Below are 18,329 nucleotides of genomic sequence, written 5' to 3'. Positions count from 1 at the left end.
GAGATGGTTATATTGACACAAATCCGTGTAACGAAAGAGAAGGTCAGGTGGAATGGAAAGTTGAATAATACTAAATTACGAATGGTTATGCACTAGGTGTAATGATTAGCTTGATGAATGAACAATGATAAATAGCAAGAGTGGAAGGACCCCTGACTGTCTGCCCTATCATCCAATCTCCAGTTACTGTTTGTACCTATTCGTTTTCTCAAACTAAAATCATAAATATTTGTTCCATCTTAGAGGTTTTCGATTTTGTTTTTCTTTCTACATATGTCAAGATTAAAGAAAAAACAAGCTATAATTTTGACTATCATAATTTATTTTTCTCTAAAATATATACAAACGTAATAAAAAAACATCTTGAAAAACAAGATCAGAACATATCGCTTACATTTATCTTAAAAGAATACAGTTAAATCTGACAATGATTGGATAATCTTCTTATAAGCATCAACAATTTTCTTAACAAATTAATATTATTTAAAATTAATGTAAACGAAGAGGTGTAATACACACACCCTTATTGCTATATCCTTCCACAGCCATTTTACTGTCAATAACATACCAAGCATTTTTGACATCATAAGAACTACCAAAGATGTCAACAGAACCACAAAAAGTATTACTTTGTAGCACTTGGCTAAATTGACTAGCATACTGTGGCACGAAATCGTTCAACGAGATCATGCTCCACTGCTCCAGGGCGGTTGGTACATACGGAATTGAAACATCACTCAGGTGACCTTTTATCTTTGGTAAATATTTGACTGCATCATTAGTTGAGACCAGTACAACTTTATTTATCCCATTGCATGGTTTTACTTTGATAGCCCAACTGACGTTTTTGCAATTCATTAAAATTGGGCCTCCAGTAGGGATTTGGTCTCCAAATGGAATGTTTAGTTTCTGAGCCCATTGGTAGACAAGAGTAAAAGGCAAACCAGAAAAAGTCATCCACCATGGATTTTTTGCTGGATCTATATGATACCAATGAAATGTCATTTGCTGTAAGAACGTCTTATGTTTTTCATTATCTCTGAAGATATCCAAAACTCTACCGTTGGTAGAAAAAGATAATACTCTACGTCTTTTAGCTGGGATTAATCCGTCCGTTATATTGATCTCTATGCCCATCCAATCCCTCAAACTTACATCATTTTTCAGAAGCATCACGTTTGTTTGACTTGCCATTGCTAGTGCTACTATGTGTATCCATGGAGTAGTTCCACTTAAGTTCCAAAACATGGGCTGCTGTGTGGATATCAATCCTACTGCTATGCTCAAGCGCATCAAACTGGAAGCTTGGCGAACTCTGTAAGAAGCGGGATACTTCGCGAGACAGTTGGAGCGATAATCCCAGTATAAAGACGCACTTTTTAACTTTCCTAGTTCCTTACCACTCGTATCCAATACATGTTCATAATATTCTTTAACTTTCACATCTATTTTCCCAGAAGCATACATAAGGAGTGGGCTATGGCTGGCAAAGTTAAATCCCATTAATACCTTATTACCGCCGCTGCTGTTAAAAACACATGGCTTTTTTACTCCATTGGTCTCTTTAGGTACCCAAACATTGGCCAACACTTTCCCATTATGTTTATCGATGGTATTAGGGGTCGATGAATTTCCATAGGCATAAGCTCCTGAAAGACAATTTGAGAAAGAGTTTTCTGTATCTGCATCGGTGTATAAACCAGGTTGCCAAGCTGCCAAAGCAGTAGCAGCCCCACATGCCTTCCCGACGGCTAACAAATTGCAAATCTCATTTATAGCATTCAGGCACGTAGTTCTAATGCGTTTTATATTTTTTGTCTGAAAAAACTCTTTCCAAATCGTTGTGAAGTCGCAGGGAATAGCTTTTTTACCCTTCTGGTAGACATCTACGTTTAAATTTCCTATGCGCATTATTTGCGGGATATGTTGACAGTCTCCGTCGACTATCACCAACATCACATTTCTTGGACCAGGTATTTGCACCGAGTTGCAACGCGGCATTCCATAATAAAATCCAGTCTTTGCTTTTTCCCAGTTTGAGTCAAACCATGTCATACTCCATTTGAGATTCACGCTTCCAGCCCAAAGCCTGGAAGTCATGAACGCTGCAATGTATGGCACCAGAGTGTCTGAAGACATACATAACCGCACTGGAACCATTGTCCATTCATCATCTAACGAGTTACGATTAAATGGTTCCGGCAAATCGCTAAATACTTCGCCAGTTACAATATTTACGGCTGTATGCAGCGTCGTCACCAAAAGACGACAATCTGGATACATCGTATGCTCATTAATAATGCTTGCTTCGAAACTATTAACGTCACAAGTTGCCCTCCGAATCACTTGATATTTTATAGGGTCGAACTTGTAAAGATCAGGATCCAAACTGTTTACAATGCACAGTAATCTAAGAATTGCGCACTCTTCGAATGGCGATAGGCCATTAATGTTGTCTTTTAACAACTTTGTCAAATCGAGAATTGGGATCAAATTCTTATAAAAAATTGTCATTTCTTCCTCTTGTTGCTTATAAATAGTGGCGCTTAACTTATTTAATTGCTCACTGAGTTCTATGAACCTAGCAGAATACGGGAGTGTAGTTTTCACTACTGGAACATTATAGATTTCTACAATCTGCACTGGCATTACCTTTGCAAATTGCCATGACTGACCTGCTTTCAAAGGAAGGTCGTATACCATTTCTTCTACTTGTGACTTCAAAATTAAATGTTTTTCGACTCTGTCATATAAGTATTTTTCATTTTTCAATAAGCTCTTTTCATGCTTGGTGAGATTTTTATCGTCGCTCGTTTCAACATAACGCTGTAAAACTTTATCCGAGCAATCATTGTCAGCACTTGTTTCTGCGATGGTCTCAGTATACTGTGCTAATATGTAACTTCGATTCATGCAATTGTAGGTTAGTTGTTCACTATTACTGACCCCAACAAAGGAACAGCTATCCAGTTGGTGAATTTGAAGACCCATTGAAAATTTTATGTTTGAATTTAAAGTTTCATAAGGATCTTCCAAAAACTCTTGCAACGCTTTTACAGATGCCGTATCTTTTATAAAATTCGGAAGAAAATTGCTCGTTCTCACTCCGCTTTCAGTTTGTGTTGCCGACAGATTTGATTTTAGTGCTGGGACACCAAACACTTCACGTAATGGTATTTCCATAACTGTAGAATATTCTAAATCTATTTAAACACTGATTCTCAAACATCCATTGCCATCCAACATAACTTCTCTTAAAACTAAACCACCTAATCTAACGTTCTTTAAAATCAATCTTTGATAACGTTCGCTCGCAGCACCATCTAGATGGCGACTGGCGTGCGAACGTTATCAAAGATGGCTTCCAAAAAACATTAGGTTAGGTTAGGCTTAAGAAAAGTTGTGCTGAATGCTTGAAAATCAGTGTTTAAATAGCTTTAGAATTTTCTACAGATATGGGAATATTTGCTTTTTGTTGGTGTGAAATTACTCGTTGAAGTTTGGTGCAGCGTCGTAAAGGCTCCCTTTTTCAAAATTATTGATGGGAAATAAAATATTATTATTAATATCCGATTTAAAAGAAATTTTTTTTTTATCCAAAAAATAAGCCTTTACGTTAATTAAGCAGATCAATACGAGTCAATTTGGTCCCTATGAAAATATTCAAATTTTTAAAATTGTAGAAGATAATTTGGAAGTACATTTTCAACGCGCAATGCATCCCCTTAAACCCTTATTAATAATCAGTTTCAAATCAGCAATTAGTCCTAAAACCCTGATTAAACATCAGTTTCTGTTCCTAATATTATGACCATAAACTGATAAAAATCAGCGTTACATTCGTCATCAGTTACGGATCCTGCATCCTGATCCGAAACTGAGTATTAATAAGGTTTTTATGATCAGTTACTGATTTGAAACTTAACAGAATTTCTACTCGGGTACATCATAGTTGTTAAAGAAAAGCTACTACGTTGGTTTTCACAATATATTTATCTCAGTTATAAACTTTGTTTATAGTATAATAAATGTCGCAATGGACGAGAAAAAGCAGTACATTTCTTAAATTCATATTATCAAACATATTTAGGCTTACTGAAGTAAAAGAATCCTTTTAATCCTTAACGTTTCAAGTTTTAAAAGTAAATAATGACCGGCAGTTCTAACTTATTCTGATCATATTTTGATTTCCATGTTTTTAACCCTTTGCACTCGGGAAAGCTGTTTATTTCCCGATAAATGGCGCAATAGCGGCGCTTATGGAGGGCATAGGGTTAAGTGTCAGACTTTAAATGCTACAATGTTATACATACAAATAATAATAGTATAGTGATGCAAATACAATACGCATATATAAAATCAGAGGTGTATAACGAGCATACTTTGAGTAGAGTGTCGTACATTAGTAATGCTTAGGAAGCAAACTTGGAGCCATAATGGTTTATTTTATGATCATTGCTATGCAATAAATCAAGCTTATTTATCAATACTAGTGAGAAAGAGGTGAAACACACCAGGACCTTTCATAATATCCAATTATTATCATGTTACTGTCAATAACGATCCAGTTGTGAGTTTGGTACTTAGGATATTCAATGACTGTAGAAGAATCAATAGAACCTGAAAAGGTATTAGTTTGTAGAAGTTTGCTGAACTGGCCTTCATAATAATTATTCTTGATATCCTTTAACGAAATCATACTCCACTGCTCGAGAGCAATTGGGACATACTGAATTAAATGAACCGTGGTTTGATTTGCAATCTTCGGGAGATAATTGATTGCATCATTGGATGCAGTCAATATCATTTTAATTAATCCGCTATTTTCTTTTATATGGATAATCCAATGGCCTTGGAAAAAATATGGCCGATGTAAAACGGTGCTGTCTGCAAATGGAATCTTCAGCTTATCGGCCCATTGGCAAATTAAAGTATAAGGCAGACCAGAAAAGTTCATCCAATTTGTCGGTGAACTCATTTCATACCATTGAAATATCATTGACAATAAAGGATAATATTCCTGGTTATGATTCGTCCAACAAACTTTGTCGTTCGTAATGTAAGATATGAAATCCTGCTTTTGATAACTTATAAATATCGTAGATTCACATAACTTAGTCTCTATTCCCATCCAGATTCTCAAACTTAAATCATTTTTCAAAATCACCATGTTGGTTATGCTTGCTATTGCTTGTGCTAGACTATTGAAATACGCAGAGCTTTTACAGTTATACAACTTCCTTGACTTCTCTATCAGACCTGCTGCTATGCTCAAGCGCATCAAACTAGAAATAGTAAAGATTTTATAAGTAGGCCAATACGGGTTAAACCCAACATCGGAAGTAGGATCTGACCAAAATATGGACGCGTTTTTCAACTTCTTCTGCTTCTTGCCATTCTTATCGATCACATTCTCAAATTCTTCGACAATTTTAACTGTTTTTGACCCGGAAGCATATCTTAGAAGTGGACTATGGCTAGCGAAATTAAATCCTACTAATTTTTTACAGAAGTCTTCATTATCAGGCCAATCCGTGGTTTGTCCATCAGTTTCTTTAGGTGACCAGTCATTGGCCTTGACCTTCCCGTTCTTCTCATCAATGGTATTGACACATGATGGATTCCCATAGGCATAAGCTCCTATGAGACACTTTGAGAATGGGTCCTCCAAATCTGGCTGGGTATACAGACCTGGCTGCCACCCACCGTATAGCTCGGCCGCCATAGAATAAGCAGCTCCAAATGAGTTTCAAACTGCCAGCAAATTATAAATCTCTCTGGCAGCCACCCTGCAATGGTGGTTTATGGACTGTATGTTTTCTGTTTTAAACCATTCTTCCCAAACTGCTGTAAAGTCGCAGAGATTAGTTTTTCTGCCTACTTGATAGACATCTACATGTGTATTTCCTACAAGTATTGTTTCTGGAGACAAGCGACAGTCTTGGGCCATTAAAACCAGCATCACATTTGTTGGACCGGGTATATCTACCGAGTTACAACGGGGCATTCCTTGATAAAATCCAGTCTTCGCTTTCTCCCATGTTGAGTCAAACCACGTCATATTCCATTTGACATTGACACGTCCAGACCAAAGATCGGACGTCATGAACATCGCAATGTATGCTATTAGAGACTGCGAATCTACTTTAGATAAATGTACTGGTACCATTACCCAACAATATTCAAGAGAGTCTTGTCGAAACTGTTTCGGCAAATCATCGAATGTACCTTCGGTTGCAATCTTTACGGCGGTATCAAAAGTAGTTACCAAAATACGGCATTCCGGTTTAGTTATATGTGGATTGTCAACAATATTTACTTCAACACTATTTATGTCACAGGTTGCCCTACGGACAGCTTGATACTTTATAGGGTCGTATTTATATAGGTCAATATCCAAACTGTTCATAATGCATAGTATTCTGAGAATTGCGCTCTCCTCGAATGGCGATTCGGGACAGATCATGGTTTTTAGCCACTTTGCCAAAGTGAAGACTGGTAACGCCAAACAGGAATAATGACTCAATTCGTCTGTTTGTTTACAGGAAAGAGCTGTCCATTCTTCCCATTGCTCAACACAATTTTTGAATTTAACAGAATATGGGAGATCCTCAAGCAAAGTCCCATCTTTTTTCACCGGAAATCGTTCACAGACCGCAACAGATTGTATTGGAATAATGTTTGCGTATGTCCATGATTGGCCTGATTTTACAGGAATATTTTCGGGCTCGTTTCTCGTTAAAGTTTCTTCATCCTCTATACTGAGTTTATTTGGAATGGAAGAGCCGGGACTGGAATCAATTAAATCTTCTGTTCTGGCGGTTATCGTCAGGCTTGCTATATCTATGGCTACTGCCTCTTTTAAACTTGGTTCTACATTTTTTTCGTCTTTTTCTGTTTTTTTCTGGGTTCGGGAAGAAGATTCGAATTGGTCCACATTGATATCTTGTTCCGTATTCGATTTGTGATCCACATATTTCTCGTCTGAGTCATCACTAACACTTTCTTCTGCAACAGTGTCGGCGTACTCTGCTAAAATATAAGTTCGGTTTATGCAATTGACACTTAATTGTTTGCAAAATTTGGCCCCTTCAAAAAAAGATTCATCCAGTGAGGGTGAGTTATAAGCTTCACAAGTATACGAGGGGAACGAATATGGGCGAACAATCTCTTGAGGATCTGTTAAAAACTCTTGGAGAACTTTTACCGATGCCAAATCTTTTATGTAACCCGGAGCTCACTTTTCGGGTTTGTTTGACGTTGGAACATTGGAATCTTTACCTGTAGGGTTTTCCATATCTGTATATAGATTGTTTTAAATGTAGGTAAATATACACTTTTTATCTGAAGTCTCGAATACTATCTTACTTGACGCGTCTTTGCAACCATCTTTGTTGATGTTTACCGCACCATCTGGTGAGCGATCATTTCGAATACAAGAATGTGAATTGGAACTTGGAAGAGTTGGAAGCAGTCCAGTTACTCCAGTCAAGAGTCCAGACAGTTCAGTAGACACTAGACAGTAGAAGACTACCAATGAACGACCAGAGTGTCAAGCTATGCGTGTACATACATACACCGTACACTGTCTACACACTCATTGCAAGCCTGCAGGCGTTGCAGCTAACTGCATGGTTACGTCTACTTCTCTTATGTTTACTTGATACCTTCTTCGTATTTTTCCGATCTAGGACCACGTGCTCCTGACAAAAATGGCGGATTTTCAAACATTTCCACCAAATCTGTTAAAAATAATAATAGATTCAACTTTAATTTATAACTTTATTTTTGTATATTATTTGGTAAAACATCTGATAAAGATGAATAATCATAGTTGATACATAGCCTTTTAAAAACAACGTTCTTCTTTGAATGTATACAAAATAATTGTAGAATTTGTAAAAAAAATAAACACAGTTAATTATAACTATCTTAATGGAAATAGGAAATCAAATGTAATATTCTGTACCCTTTACAAGAGTAAGGATTGGAGCAAATTCAGTCTGTTGAAAATGTCAAAATATCAGTTAGTAATCGACTTGGCCACTGTGAACAAAACATTTATTAATTTTGTATTCACGAAAAATAGTTTGATATCAATGAGAAAATCACCTGTTTTTAAAGGGTTAAAGTAGAATGAACATGATAGTTTTTATAAACAGGACGCTTAAACACTTTAAACATTTAGTTTTACCAAGTAACAGCTGATGTCGCTAGGTAGGAGGGCACCAATGCCTCCGTCTCCTGAAGCATCCGAATAGCTGAACAAGCTTTAAATACTGTAGTTTTTTTAATAATCCCATTTTGGGAGAAACTGTATAAGAATTAGACTTTTAACACATCAAGCATTAATTTACCTTTAGCCTAATTTGAAGTTTTATTTAGTGGAACTATTAAAAGTATCAAGATTCCATTGAACATTCTTTTTAATCGCCTGGTCAGCTTCAGTTGTTCTTGTTTGTCGGAGATCAAGGCTTAAACAATGACCCGTAAGTAATTACATACTGACTTTTTTCCCATTACTCGATACAAGCTGTTTTTATTTGAATAACTGATTTGGGTTTCGTAATATTACAAAGAAGAATGGTTTGTTTTCTAATGTAACTTGAATTTTGAGGTTATGCGATTTGTGAGCTCTTAAAAGTATTCTTGAGATTTCCAAAAATAGTTTTTTTTTTTTAGAATCCACTAGTTTCTAATTTTGTTTTTACTGGAAATTCTTGAGATCTTTTTCTTTATAATTTTCATTTGATTTTAACTTACATTCTTGTTTTGCTATACCTAGGTATGTAATTTTTAAATGATATATATTTAATTAGACGTTACTCAACTATTACTTCTATTTTAGGTGGTAATCAACGCGAGCTGGCTCGAGCAAAGAATATGAAAAAGACACAAAAAAAAGCTGCTGCAGAACAGGACAGCAATAAGGGTCTTTCGTTGGAGCAAAGAAAAGCACGGTGAGTTAAATAGAATGTGAAATTCAAAAATATCATTTATTTTAATAATATTTTTTTATTATAGAGATGCTGAGAGAATGAGAGAAAAGCAGCAAAAAAAGCAACAAGATTCAGACCATAGCAAGCAAGGCGAGAGTTAACGTTGTAGATAAATCGTAAATAAAAATAAGGCTATTTGGAAATTACCAAGTATGCTTTCAAAGATTAAGATATAAATCAAATGCACTTGATTTTTAGAAATATTACACTCTTGACAAGCTACGTTATATATATAGTTAAAGCTATTTCTTTGAGTTGTATGTTATGGTGTAAAATTTTGCATAAAACTATTTATAATAATCTTTATATTTGTATTATTTGAGTATTATGTATGGATCTAATTATTAATATGTATAAAAGCTGTTACACTGCATCGTTGGATCAAAAGCGGATATTTATAAATGATCTGCCTATATCCAAGAACAAAGCGTATGATGCAAATTGTGTTACTTAATCTTTTAAATGCGTATGACAAACGTGGATTGAGTCACTAATGTATTTTAACCTTTTAGTGAGAACTTTAATAAATTATTCACATTTTATTAAAATCAAATTTATCTTCTCATTAAATTCTGCTCTGACTTCTTTTCAGAATGTTTTGAGAAACAGAGCATTGTTTGCTCCGCTATAGAAAGGTAATATAAATGAAAGATTTCTTTCTAATTATCTCCCACATTTTTATTGCACTTTCCCAAAGAGAGTACATTTCTTGATAGTTCGATGTTTGTGCTGATAATTCATTTTTAACTGCATTAATAAAATAAAATTTTTATTTGAGAATTGATTGATAAAAAATTATACGTGATATGACTATTGCATGGCCAGTTGAATATATCGTCATTATGGAAGACTGCGCTCTAATACTAAAAATGCGAGAGAGAAAAAGCGATATAAAAACGACAAATAGCCTCTACAGAAGAAAATTGTGTTCCCTGAAAGGAATGATTCTTAGTTTATATCTAATTATATTAGATATTCATCAACATCATCAGCTAATAACATAATTGACAGAACTTCCAAGGATTTAAATCTTGAGCATTCGTTAAACCATAAATGATTTAAAATAACAATTAATCATTAATTGTCACATTTTAAATTGTGCTATTTTTCCTAAGAAATTTAGGAAGTCCTATCAGTGATTATCCAAACAACAGAAATCAGATGGAAGGTATGTAGAACACCTAGTGGTTCTTATACGCAAAAGTTTATAATTTCGCGATGGAATTACACTGACAAATATCACATCTTAAGAATAATTTTTTGTTTTGAAAGTAAAATCGCGAGGCTAAGTCTCGCCGATCGCTATGTCTAATTTAAAAACGAGTCTGCAATTAATCAGCTCTATTTTCGTTTTATTCACACCCTAACACCGTTATGCTACGTACCTGGTATATTAGCCTCGAACAATATTTTTAATCATACCGTAGTGTCATCATATATACTCATTAACTTAATAACAAACGTTGTATGTACTCAGTAAAATTGCTAAAATTAAAACTCGCTACTCTCCACTTGACGCTAAATCGAAAACTTTGCAAGTTCAATATAGAAAAAACAAAAATAGAAAAGTGATGGAAGAACAGCGACAAAGTTTCTAAGACAACTATCGTACCACCGACACCAGCAATTTTTATTCCTAATAAATAAATTGATGGCACCGCTCGTAATTCCTAATTGAGCACAGATTAATTAATAAAACATTGCACGTGGTACCAGCTATAATATGCAGTATGAGAGTAAGATTCAATAGTCATCAGTGTATAAAAATTGCAGATGTATTTACTCGGGAGAATTTTAAAACCTTGATCGATAAAAATTTGTAAAAAATTGTGTTTCAGAGATTTGTCATTGCACATTATAGTTATCATTGGGATCTTTGTCGTCTACCATTTACACGTAACGAAGTTAAGGCCTTTGACAGTTGGTCTTTCATTTCAGTGACCAGCAGGGCGAATAGATGGAACGATTAGTGCCGATGAGCTAATATCTTTACAAACGTTATGGACACATACATTTACTATTTAAATTTTAGTATCGTAGTCAGTATATGGCATAAGGTTCTTAAATCTATTTCGATGATATTATTTATTTAATCAAATTGGCCTCGAGGGATTAAGTTGTTGTGGCAATACTGCCAGCTGACGTTTATCTACTTGACGCTACTTAGCAATAATACAGTATACAAAATTAGCACCATATCTGTATCGTAGCATATTGTAAAAAGCAATTCAAGTCTTGATAAGAAAATGTAAAGAAACAACAATGAGAGAGCTACTAAAGATAAATTGTCGACATTTTATAAGAAGAGGATTTCAAAGCATTTTCCTCTTCTAGAATGATCGACGCTGAATAAAATTGCTATCGCGACTGTCCTGCTATGAGACAATACAGAATGAAGGAATATTATAAGATGGATCAGAAAATTGGTATACCTTGCAAAATATCAAGATTTTTAGAGACGAAATTAAGAAGCACTTTCTAGAGCAAGTGTTTGAATTTGGGCCAAAAACTGAAGTCAATGGAGAAGAAGCTACCGACGTTCTACAGATTAAGGGAGCATATCATGCAGCTTTGGGCGATACAATGATCGTGTTGATGAGCTAATTGAATGTTCGATGGCAGAGGTGGTGGCGGCGGTGGTGGGGGAGGAGGCGGTGGAGGTGGCGGAGGTGGCGGAGCAGACGACATATAAAGCCAAGCAGTGCCTGCGCTTGGCCAACCAGCTCCTGATTGTAGCAGCGAAAACTGCGAATTGCCACCCCCTACGGGGCAGGTCGATTGTGCGATTGGACCACCCTCTACTCACATCACCTGAAAAAAATGATCAATCGATTATTCAAATCAGCCAAGTTTTTACTATGCAAATACAATCCTGAAACAGAGATCGAATAAAATAATACCTGAAGAATTTGACTGGCCTCGAATGCCGTGCCAGGCAAAAGTATAACAGGACTACTAACGTGTCCACTTTCAACGCAAATCATGTTAGGAAACTCATCGTCGCCAAAATCCGGAATATCCCTCGCCTTTTCCTGCCAAGGATTCCATACTACCGTGTCGGGGAAGTTGTACTTCTGCACTCTCATTTTCCTGCCAGAAACCACGTTCGTTATGATGTGCTCTGGCTGGGTATTTTGGTAGATCCTATCAGTCCATTCGCATACCGTAACAACATCTCTGCCCTCTTGGAATATCTGATTGTCTCTTGTCTAAAAAATTCAACCAGATTAGTCACAATATTTCATTATCTTCAATACATAATACGCAATCTTAAACGAATATCCAACCTTATCGATGAAAGTACAACCATGAAGACCAGTGATTTGACACCTTCTCACATCGGGGACCTTGAAGTAAGTGTGCAACAAGAGATTGAAGCTAAAACTGTGATCCTTGCTAGGATTGTAGACACCAATATTAAAATGAAGTTCCTTTTCTCGCAGTATCAACCTGTAGGTTAACCTGAATGGGTAGTTCCACATGGACCTGGTGAACTCGCTGTCCATTATTGAGAAAATGGCCTCCACGTCACCTGTCGACAGTCGCTCCGGTGATTTCTCCACGTTCCAACGAACGATCCTGGCAAATCCGTGAGGTGGTCCAAATGTCCATGCTCCAAATTGAGCTGTAGAAACGATTAAAACATGAATCAATCTTCATTTAATTCTACAAAATTATAATTTCTCTCTTCAAACCATTTCGATTCCTTGTATAAGAAAATAAGTAACCAATCCATACTACGAATGGAAAGGAATTGCTATACGTTTCCTAATATACGTATCATTGAGAAGATAAGCAAGAGATGGTGCAAAGTGGTAACATCCAGCCAATTTTTTCCTACTTACGGAAGACAAATGGAATGCCGCCCCTAATAGCCTTTTTGCCATCGAAGACTGCTTGTTTACTGGAAAAGAAAAGAAAAAATGATTTTCATTAGAAAAACGGGGCAGAGGGTGGCTAAGTTGTGGATTCGCGAATTATATGTAGTTGGCTGTCGGGGTCTGCTTTGCTCTCTGCACGGTGGAAGGGAAGCATGGGAGAAGGGGCGAAAAGCGCGTTCGGCTCTCTGTCTTGACAAGAGTTGCCATTAGTCACGTCGCTGTCAGACGGAGGAGACCTTCTCAAAGAAATCGGATGAATAAGTTTCGTCTAAACATTTTTACCCTCCTATTTCTCTCTCGTACAATTTTCAATCTTTAATTCTCATTAATCGACGAAAAAAATCTTCGATCCTACATAGAAAAATTCTCTCAATTTTATTTTCAATTCCAGGCCTTCCACATGCTTCCACGCGAGGGATGAGGGATTTTTGGAATTCCATTGGGATTATAAGTACGGATGATAGGATTCGTGGACGGTTTTTGGTTGATATTTCTGAGGGGATGGAGCAGAGGCACTAGAGTAGGGTGGCTTCGGAGCGTGGGGTAGCCGTTTTCGCGATTTCTCGTGGAATATCTCCAACGTTGTCGTTGGTATTGGTTGGCAGAGCTGCTGCGGCAAGGCTGCAAAAACGAGCGGCGCTGTCTGCCGTGCTTTTTGCGCCCGTCACAGCTCCCCGGTCTCTCTTGCCGTTTCTCTCTCTCTCTCCTCTTTCTCTCTTTCTCTTCCCAACATCTCCGGGCAGTCCAGAGCCTCGGTCTGAGGGAGCAACACAAGAGATAGCTACCCAATTCGCTGGATATGCGGTTACGCCCGCTTCTCCAGAACCATCTACCTCCTCCTCCTCCTCTTCCTCCTCTTTCTACTCTTCTTCTTCTTCTTCTTCTCTTACGAATTCGAGACTCCACTCACAGCATAAATCCACTTTAACGATGCACCACCTTCGCTTCTCTCGTTCTATTCTATTCTATTCCCCTTTGGCTTTGATCGATCTCCAAATCCCTCTCTTCGCATTCTGCTCACCAAAACCAAATTCCAAACAAGCTTTCGTCACACCATATAAGCGAACGGAGCACGAGATACCTCTTTGGCTAAAACATGAAAGATACAATGGTAACAGTTCTTGTATTACTTTGCAGATGTACTGTACCTGAAGTGAGATAAACTCGAGGATGTTCTTGATGAATGAGTGGATAATTGTGGTCTATGATTCCATGGAAATTCGATAACAGCAGGACAGAGGCTGATCCAGATCAATCATTTTCAAGAGCCTGGTAACACTTCCTATAGGACTGACTTGCTTCTTGGTAGAGGGGAGGGAAGTTAGTTACAGGCTGGAATCACCGGAGCTCCGCATGGTCGAACAGTTCGATCCAACTGTCTTGCGAGCTTTTTTCCACTTCCGCCTCAATCCCCCCCCCCCCATATCAGCTCTACTTTTTCCAAACTACTCTTCAACCGTGGTCCAGTAAGTTTCACTAATACTCGTAATCCTAATTCTTACCATCTTTTGTCATCTCAGTTATTCTCTTCATTTATTTTTTGAGAATTTTTAATTATTAATTCTTCACATTACTTATTACTAAGAATATCGTTTCTTGGATCATCTTTATAATGAAAATGACTATTCTGATAGCTCTTGAAATCTTATCATCTCAACCACATCCACCGTTTATTTCCAGAAATTCCAGTAATTAATTCCTCATACTCTCATTCTTTAGAACATCACCTTAGATCATTGTAACATGGAGGACCATTCTGATAACTCTCTCTCTTATTCCTGTTACATTGCTCCTTTCCAAAATCATCATTTTGATTATCCAATAAAATATCCCGTTAACTGGGCACAGCTTGTAGATATCCTTTCTAGCGAAGGAGGCAATTATACAACTAGCAGTCGTCGCAACGGTTACAAAGTGCAGGGATACTGGTAAATAATTGGTAAAGGTGACGGTGCAGTTTTACAAGAAAGAATCAGGTACGTGCCTAGAGAACGAGGAAAGGATAGGATCTGGGGAAGAATCGAGGGGAATGAAACGACGAATTGGATTTTATAGCTGAGAGATGGTAAGAGGGGGGGGGGGGAGGGAGTGTGCAAGGGAGGAGGGGATTTTAGTTTGATGTTTGAGTTTAAACATATGAGAGGAGGTGGTCGGGGAGGCACACCCGTTATAGTGCGGAGGAAACTGAGGTGTAGCCGGGCAAGCACCCTGGTCTCGGGCCTTGGTTTTTGCTTGTTCCCGGACCCAGCAGCTACGCCAGATCCAGGCAGCCTGGGAGAACTTTGTTTAACTAAGCCCAGCAAGAAACCAGCCTATTTATACCGGCAAAGCCTTGCTAGACGATCCTCCGCGTTGCAGAGGTCGAAACGAAGCAGCGAGAGGCCAGCAAACGGCATCACTAGCTAAGAATTCACGGCCCACTCGCTACCCGAACTCATTTACGCCGAGGTTTCGCCGAGGAACGGCCACGCACGAATCAGCTCGTTATCGCGGCCTGGCAATAAACTTTAAAGTGCCCCGCCGGCCGAAATTACTCCGTCATTACGTAGAGTCGGAGCGGAGGACAAAGATCTCAATATCCTCCTCTGCGTGTATTACATAATTCCATACATCAGCTTTCCACTAATTCATATTCCAATCCGAGAGGCTCCATGGATCAGACTTCAAGGACTATCATTGCGGATTGTAAGGTTACCAACGAGGTCCAAGGATATTTTATTAACCTGGAATAAAGAGAGTAAGGATTATGTGAACTTTAGGAGAGTTATTAATGTTAGTATAGTATTGGAAAAGCCTTTAAGAAATAATTTGAATATTTCTGGTAGTAGAGTGGCTCCATTTTTGTGAATCAGGATTCAAGGAGTGTCTTTGCGGATTGTAAGTATACTAGTGAGGTCCAAGGATATTGTATCAACCTGGAATAACGAAAAGAAGGATCATATGAATTGTGAATAATAATTTTTGAAGTTGTAGTAGTATTATAAAAGTCTTTGAGAAAAATAATTTGAATAGCTTTGCTCGTGAAGATAGGATAACATCGAGGATGGGCGCCATTTTTAAATGATTCTAATGATTCATCGTGGTTTGCAGATTGCTGGAGATGCTGAAGATGAACTAGCAAAGAGAGTCCTGGTGAACGTTGGAGGATCTTGCCACCCGGTATACGAGGACTACGATGGGTAGAGAGGCTCGGCCTGTAGACTAATGATCCCAGTGGCTGCGGTTTTTGCCGGCATTCTACAGCATTCCCCATTCAACTGGATTCTCCTCCAGAGCCTTCGTCCAGCGTTATTTCACCTCCATGATGCACCATAATCCGCCATTGCTCGATATTGCCTCTACAACTTCACGAAATTACGTTAACTTCATGTATACAAGCTTGGAAAAAATCAGCCCCCATCCCCCCGATGAAAACATCCATTTCAATTCTTGAATAAATATCCAGGAGAAAAGTTGGGGGAAAAGCTTCGAGTTTTTCCGTTGGTTTGTTAAATTATTATATTTCTTAAAACGGACTTTTTTCGAACGTGGAGAATATTTGATGCGGGATGAATTTTCATCAAGGCGTTTTTGTATTACGTTCTGCTTTAGTTATACGAGAGACGCCTTGCTGGAAATCCATGGTTCAGGCGGCAAAAACTCGAACCTGCTGACGCGCGCAGCATCATTAGCGCACTCTGCACGGAATTGTCCTTCCCCGTCAGCCTTGCTTTTCCATTTCCTCGCCCCGAGTATACGCATCATTCTCTCATCAATAGCATCCGTAATGTTCAAATCATCAAAGTTCCGGATAATTAAAATCTTTCATAAGCAATAACTTAATTAACCTTCCTAGAAGCAATTAGAAAGGTTAACTATTTTTGTCAGTTTCAATCGTTCGAATTTTAACTCTCTTTTTGATTATTTATCATTGTTCATTAGTATTTTCCCACCAATACTTTTCACATCCGTATCAAAAGTTTTCAGACATTGTTTTGATAATTGTTTAAGCTTCCTGTTGTACCATTCCATTTCCGGTGTAAGCAAAGAGCCTCGATTATTGTGAAAAAAAAACATTCTATTAGGTTAGGATTCCGTCATGTAATTGAGGCTGATCATGGTCTTAACAGAGCATTTATCGCGGGAAGACCAATGACTGGTGTTGCTGTGTGGATGAAATGGCAGAAGGTGTATGTAATGCTGGTCCAAAACGGGCAACCGCAGTTTTTTCATCGTCTGCCGTTTTAACATCGTCACAGGCGTCGCGCTTTTACGCACTGCCCGGCAGGTGCCCCTACTGCCCCTTCCTCAACTTCCAAAACTTCCTTTCCCGCCACTATTAATCTCCCTCAACGACGAATAATCACTCCCCGAGCGATCATCGACCATTCATCGACGATCCATCAGCTTCTTTTTAACCACCCTTCATCCCCATTCACGAAAAACTCCTCACCAATCTATTACAATACTTTTCTTCACTATTATTGTTTCATATTTGGACGAAACGCAGCAAGTACAGCTAAAGCGATAAAACTCAGCTCAACTCAATTCGTTAATTCAATAATTATTTATCAATACAAAAAGGTTAAGAATGTCAAGATCTCCTCCGCCGGCAACTTTAACACTTTAACCTCGACAATAATCGATCGGTCGAAACTTTCCCGGTCACGTGTGTAGCAGCTTTGGCAAAGCGTGAGAGAAATAAAGTTGCGGGCAAACCACGAGAACACGTGTCCCGGGGTCGACTTTCCCGAAGCAAGAAATTCTACCTCCTCTTAAACCAACTTATATACTCACCTAACGAACAACTGTTCCTGATTATTCACTCTCCAGGAGACGACGGTGGCCCCTGAAAATGCAAAGACTCGTCACTGTTGGCACAAAGTATGAAAAAAACTCACTGAACTTCCACTGTCATATACATGCATGTGTACTGTATATGTATAAAAGGTATGTAAGAAGATAGCAAAGATGACGATTGGTTGTAGGAACACGGAGCACAGGGATAGAATAAGTCGAAGGGAAAAGCAGGTGTTGGTCATGCAGTTTTCGGGTGACAGCTGAAGGAAACGGAAGAGAGGAGTTTCACCATGAATAACTGTAGGATTCAGCGAGATTGAGTATAGATCGGTAAATATCGAGGAGACGTTTGTCAGGAGGATCAAGTTTGGAGGATGTTTTCGCGCACACACCGTGTAAATTGATTGTGCAGGTGGTATTGTTGCCCCTGTCGAGAACGACAACGCTTGTAGCCGCTGCCATGTTTAAATCGTGAATGCGCCGCCGGCTGCTCGTCCAAAGCGAGCAACCTTTGTTCAATGCCCCGGGCTGGCCCCCACCATCCACGTTTTTTTCTCACACACTTGCCCGCCAGATGTTTTCATCATAAACCTCCTTGCTCCATGGTCCAGCAGCAGCGTACGCCATTTTGAGCGCATGCGTCGACCTGACCTCTCACGAGCGCTCTAGA

General features: G+C 38.3%; 2 protein-coding genes across 5 annotated transcripts; both read right to left on the bottom strand.

The window, feature by feature from the left end:
- Nucleotides 1–301: 301 nt before the first annotated feature.
- LOC136779764 (uncharacterized) lies at nt 302–3,305 on the bottom strand. 2 transcript variants are annotated; one of them, XM_066737537.1, is made up of 2 exons: nt 1,084–3,305; nt 302–1,008 (listed from the first exon to the last, which is right to left on the bottom strand). In XM_066737537.1, exons 1-2 carry the CDS (start codon nt 3,181–3,183, stop codon nt 490–492), a joined length of 2,619 nt encoding a protein of 872 aa, XP_066593634.1. In that variant the 5' UTR covers nt 3,184–3,305; the 3' UTR covers nt 302–489. The 2 variants fall into 2 exon arrangements, with proteins under 2 accessions (XP_066593634.1, XP_066593635.1); XM_066737538.1 differs by having other exon boundaries at nt 667–1,008; nt 1,089–3,305.
- Nucleotides 3,306–9,107: 5,802 nt separating this feature from the next.
- On the bottom strand, nt 9,108–18,265 carry LOC136779766 (uncharacterized). 3 transcript variants are annotated; one of them, XM_066737543.1, is made up of 8 exons: nt 18,052–18,115; nt 17,657–17,708; nt 14,029–16,224; nt 13,791–13,969; nt 12,845–12,903; nt 12,287–12,624; nt 11,900–12,208; nt 9,108–11,810 (listed from the first exon to the last, which is right to left on the bottom strand). In XM_066737543.1, the coding sequence occupies exons 4-8, from the start codon at nt 13,793–13,795 to the stop codon at nt 11,802–11,804; spliced, it is 720 nt and encodes a 239-aa protein (XP_066593640.1). In that variant the 5' UTR covers nt 13,796–13,969; nt 14,029–16,224; nt 17,657–17,708; nt 18,052–18,115; the 3' UTR covers nt 9,108–11,801. The 3 variants fall into 3 exon arrangements, with proteins under 3 accessions (XP_066593640.1, XP_066593641.1, XP_066593639.1); XM_066737544.1 differs by lacking the exons at nt 17,657–17,708; nt 18,052–18,115 and adding an exon at nt 16,527–17,596; XM_066737542.1 differs by lacking the exons at nt 13,791–13,969; nt 14,029–16,224 and having other exon boundaries at nt 18,052–18,265.
- Between the last annotated feature and the right edge of the window lie 64 nt (nt 18,266–18,329).

Source organism: Prorops nasuta, unplaced genomic scaffold (genome assembly GCF_024137725.1).
Source record: "Prorops nasuta isolate Cenicafe-Biocafe unplaced genomic scaffold, Cenicafe_Pnas_1.2 PNAS00017, whole genome shotgun sequence".
Classification (NCBI taxonomy): domain Eukaryota; kingdom Metazoa; phylum Arthropoda; class Insecta; order Hymenoptera; family Bethylidae; genus Prorops; species Prorops nasuta.
The sequence above is the reverse complement of the archived record's forward strand: the minus strand, read 5'-3'. Positions and strand labels throughout refer to the sequence as shown.

What these genes read in the sequence shown, in the direction of transcription:
- LOC136779766 (XM_066737542.1), bottom strand. Translation starts at nt 18,121, where the DNA reads ATGGCAGCGGCTACAAGCGTTGTCGTTCTCGACAGGGGCAACAATACC. An exon ending in CAGGAACAGTTGTTCGTTAG is followed by an intron (nt 12,904 to 17,656) that starts GTGAGTATATAA and finishes TTTCTTTTCCAG; the next exon opens with TAAACAAGCAGTCTTCGATG. An exon ending in GTTGTACTTTCATCGATAAG is followed by an intron (nt 12,209 to 12,286) that starts GTTGGATATTCG and finishes TGAATTTTTTAG; the next exon opens with ACAAGAGACAATCAGATATT.
- LOC136779764 (XM_066737537.1), bottom strand. Translation starts at nt 3,183, where the DNA reads ATGGAAATACCATTACGTGAAGTGTTTGGTGTCCCAGCACTAAAATCA. An exon ending in TCCCAGCTAAAAGACGTAGA is followed by an intron (nt 1,009 to 1,083) that starts GTATTATCTTTT and finishes ACGTTCTTACAG; the next exon opens with CAAATGACATTTCATTGGTA.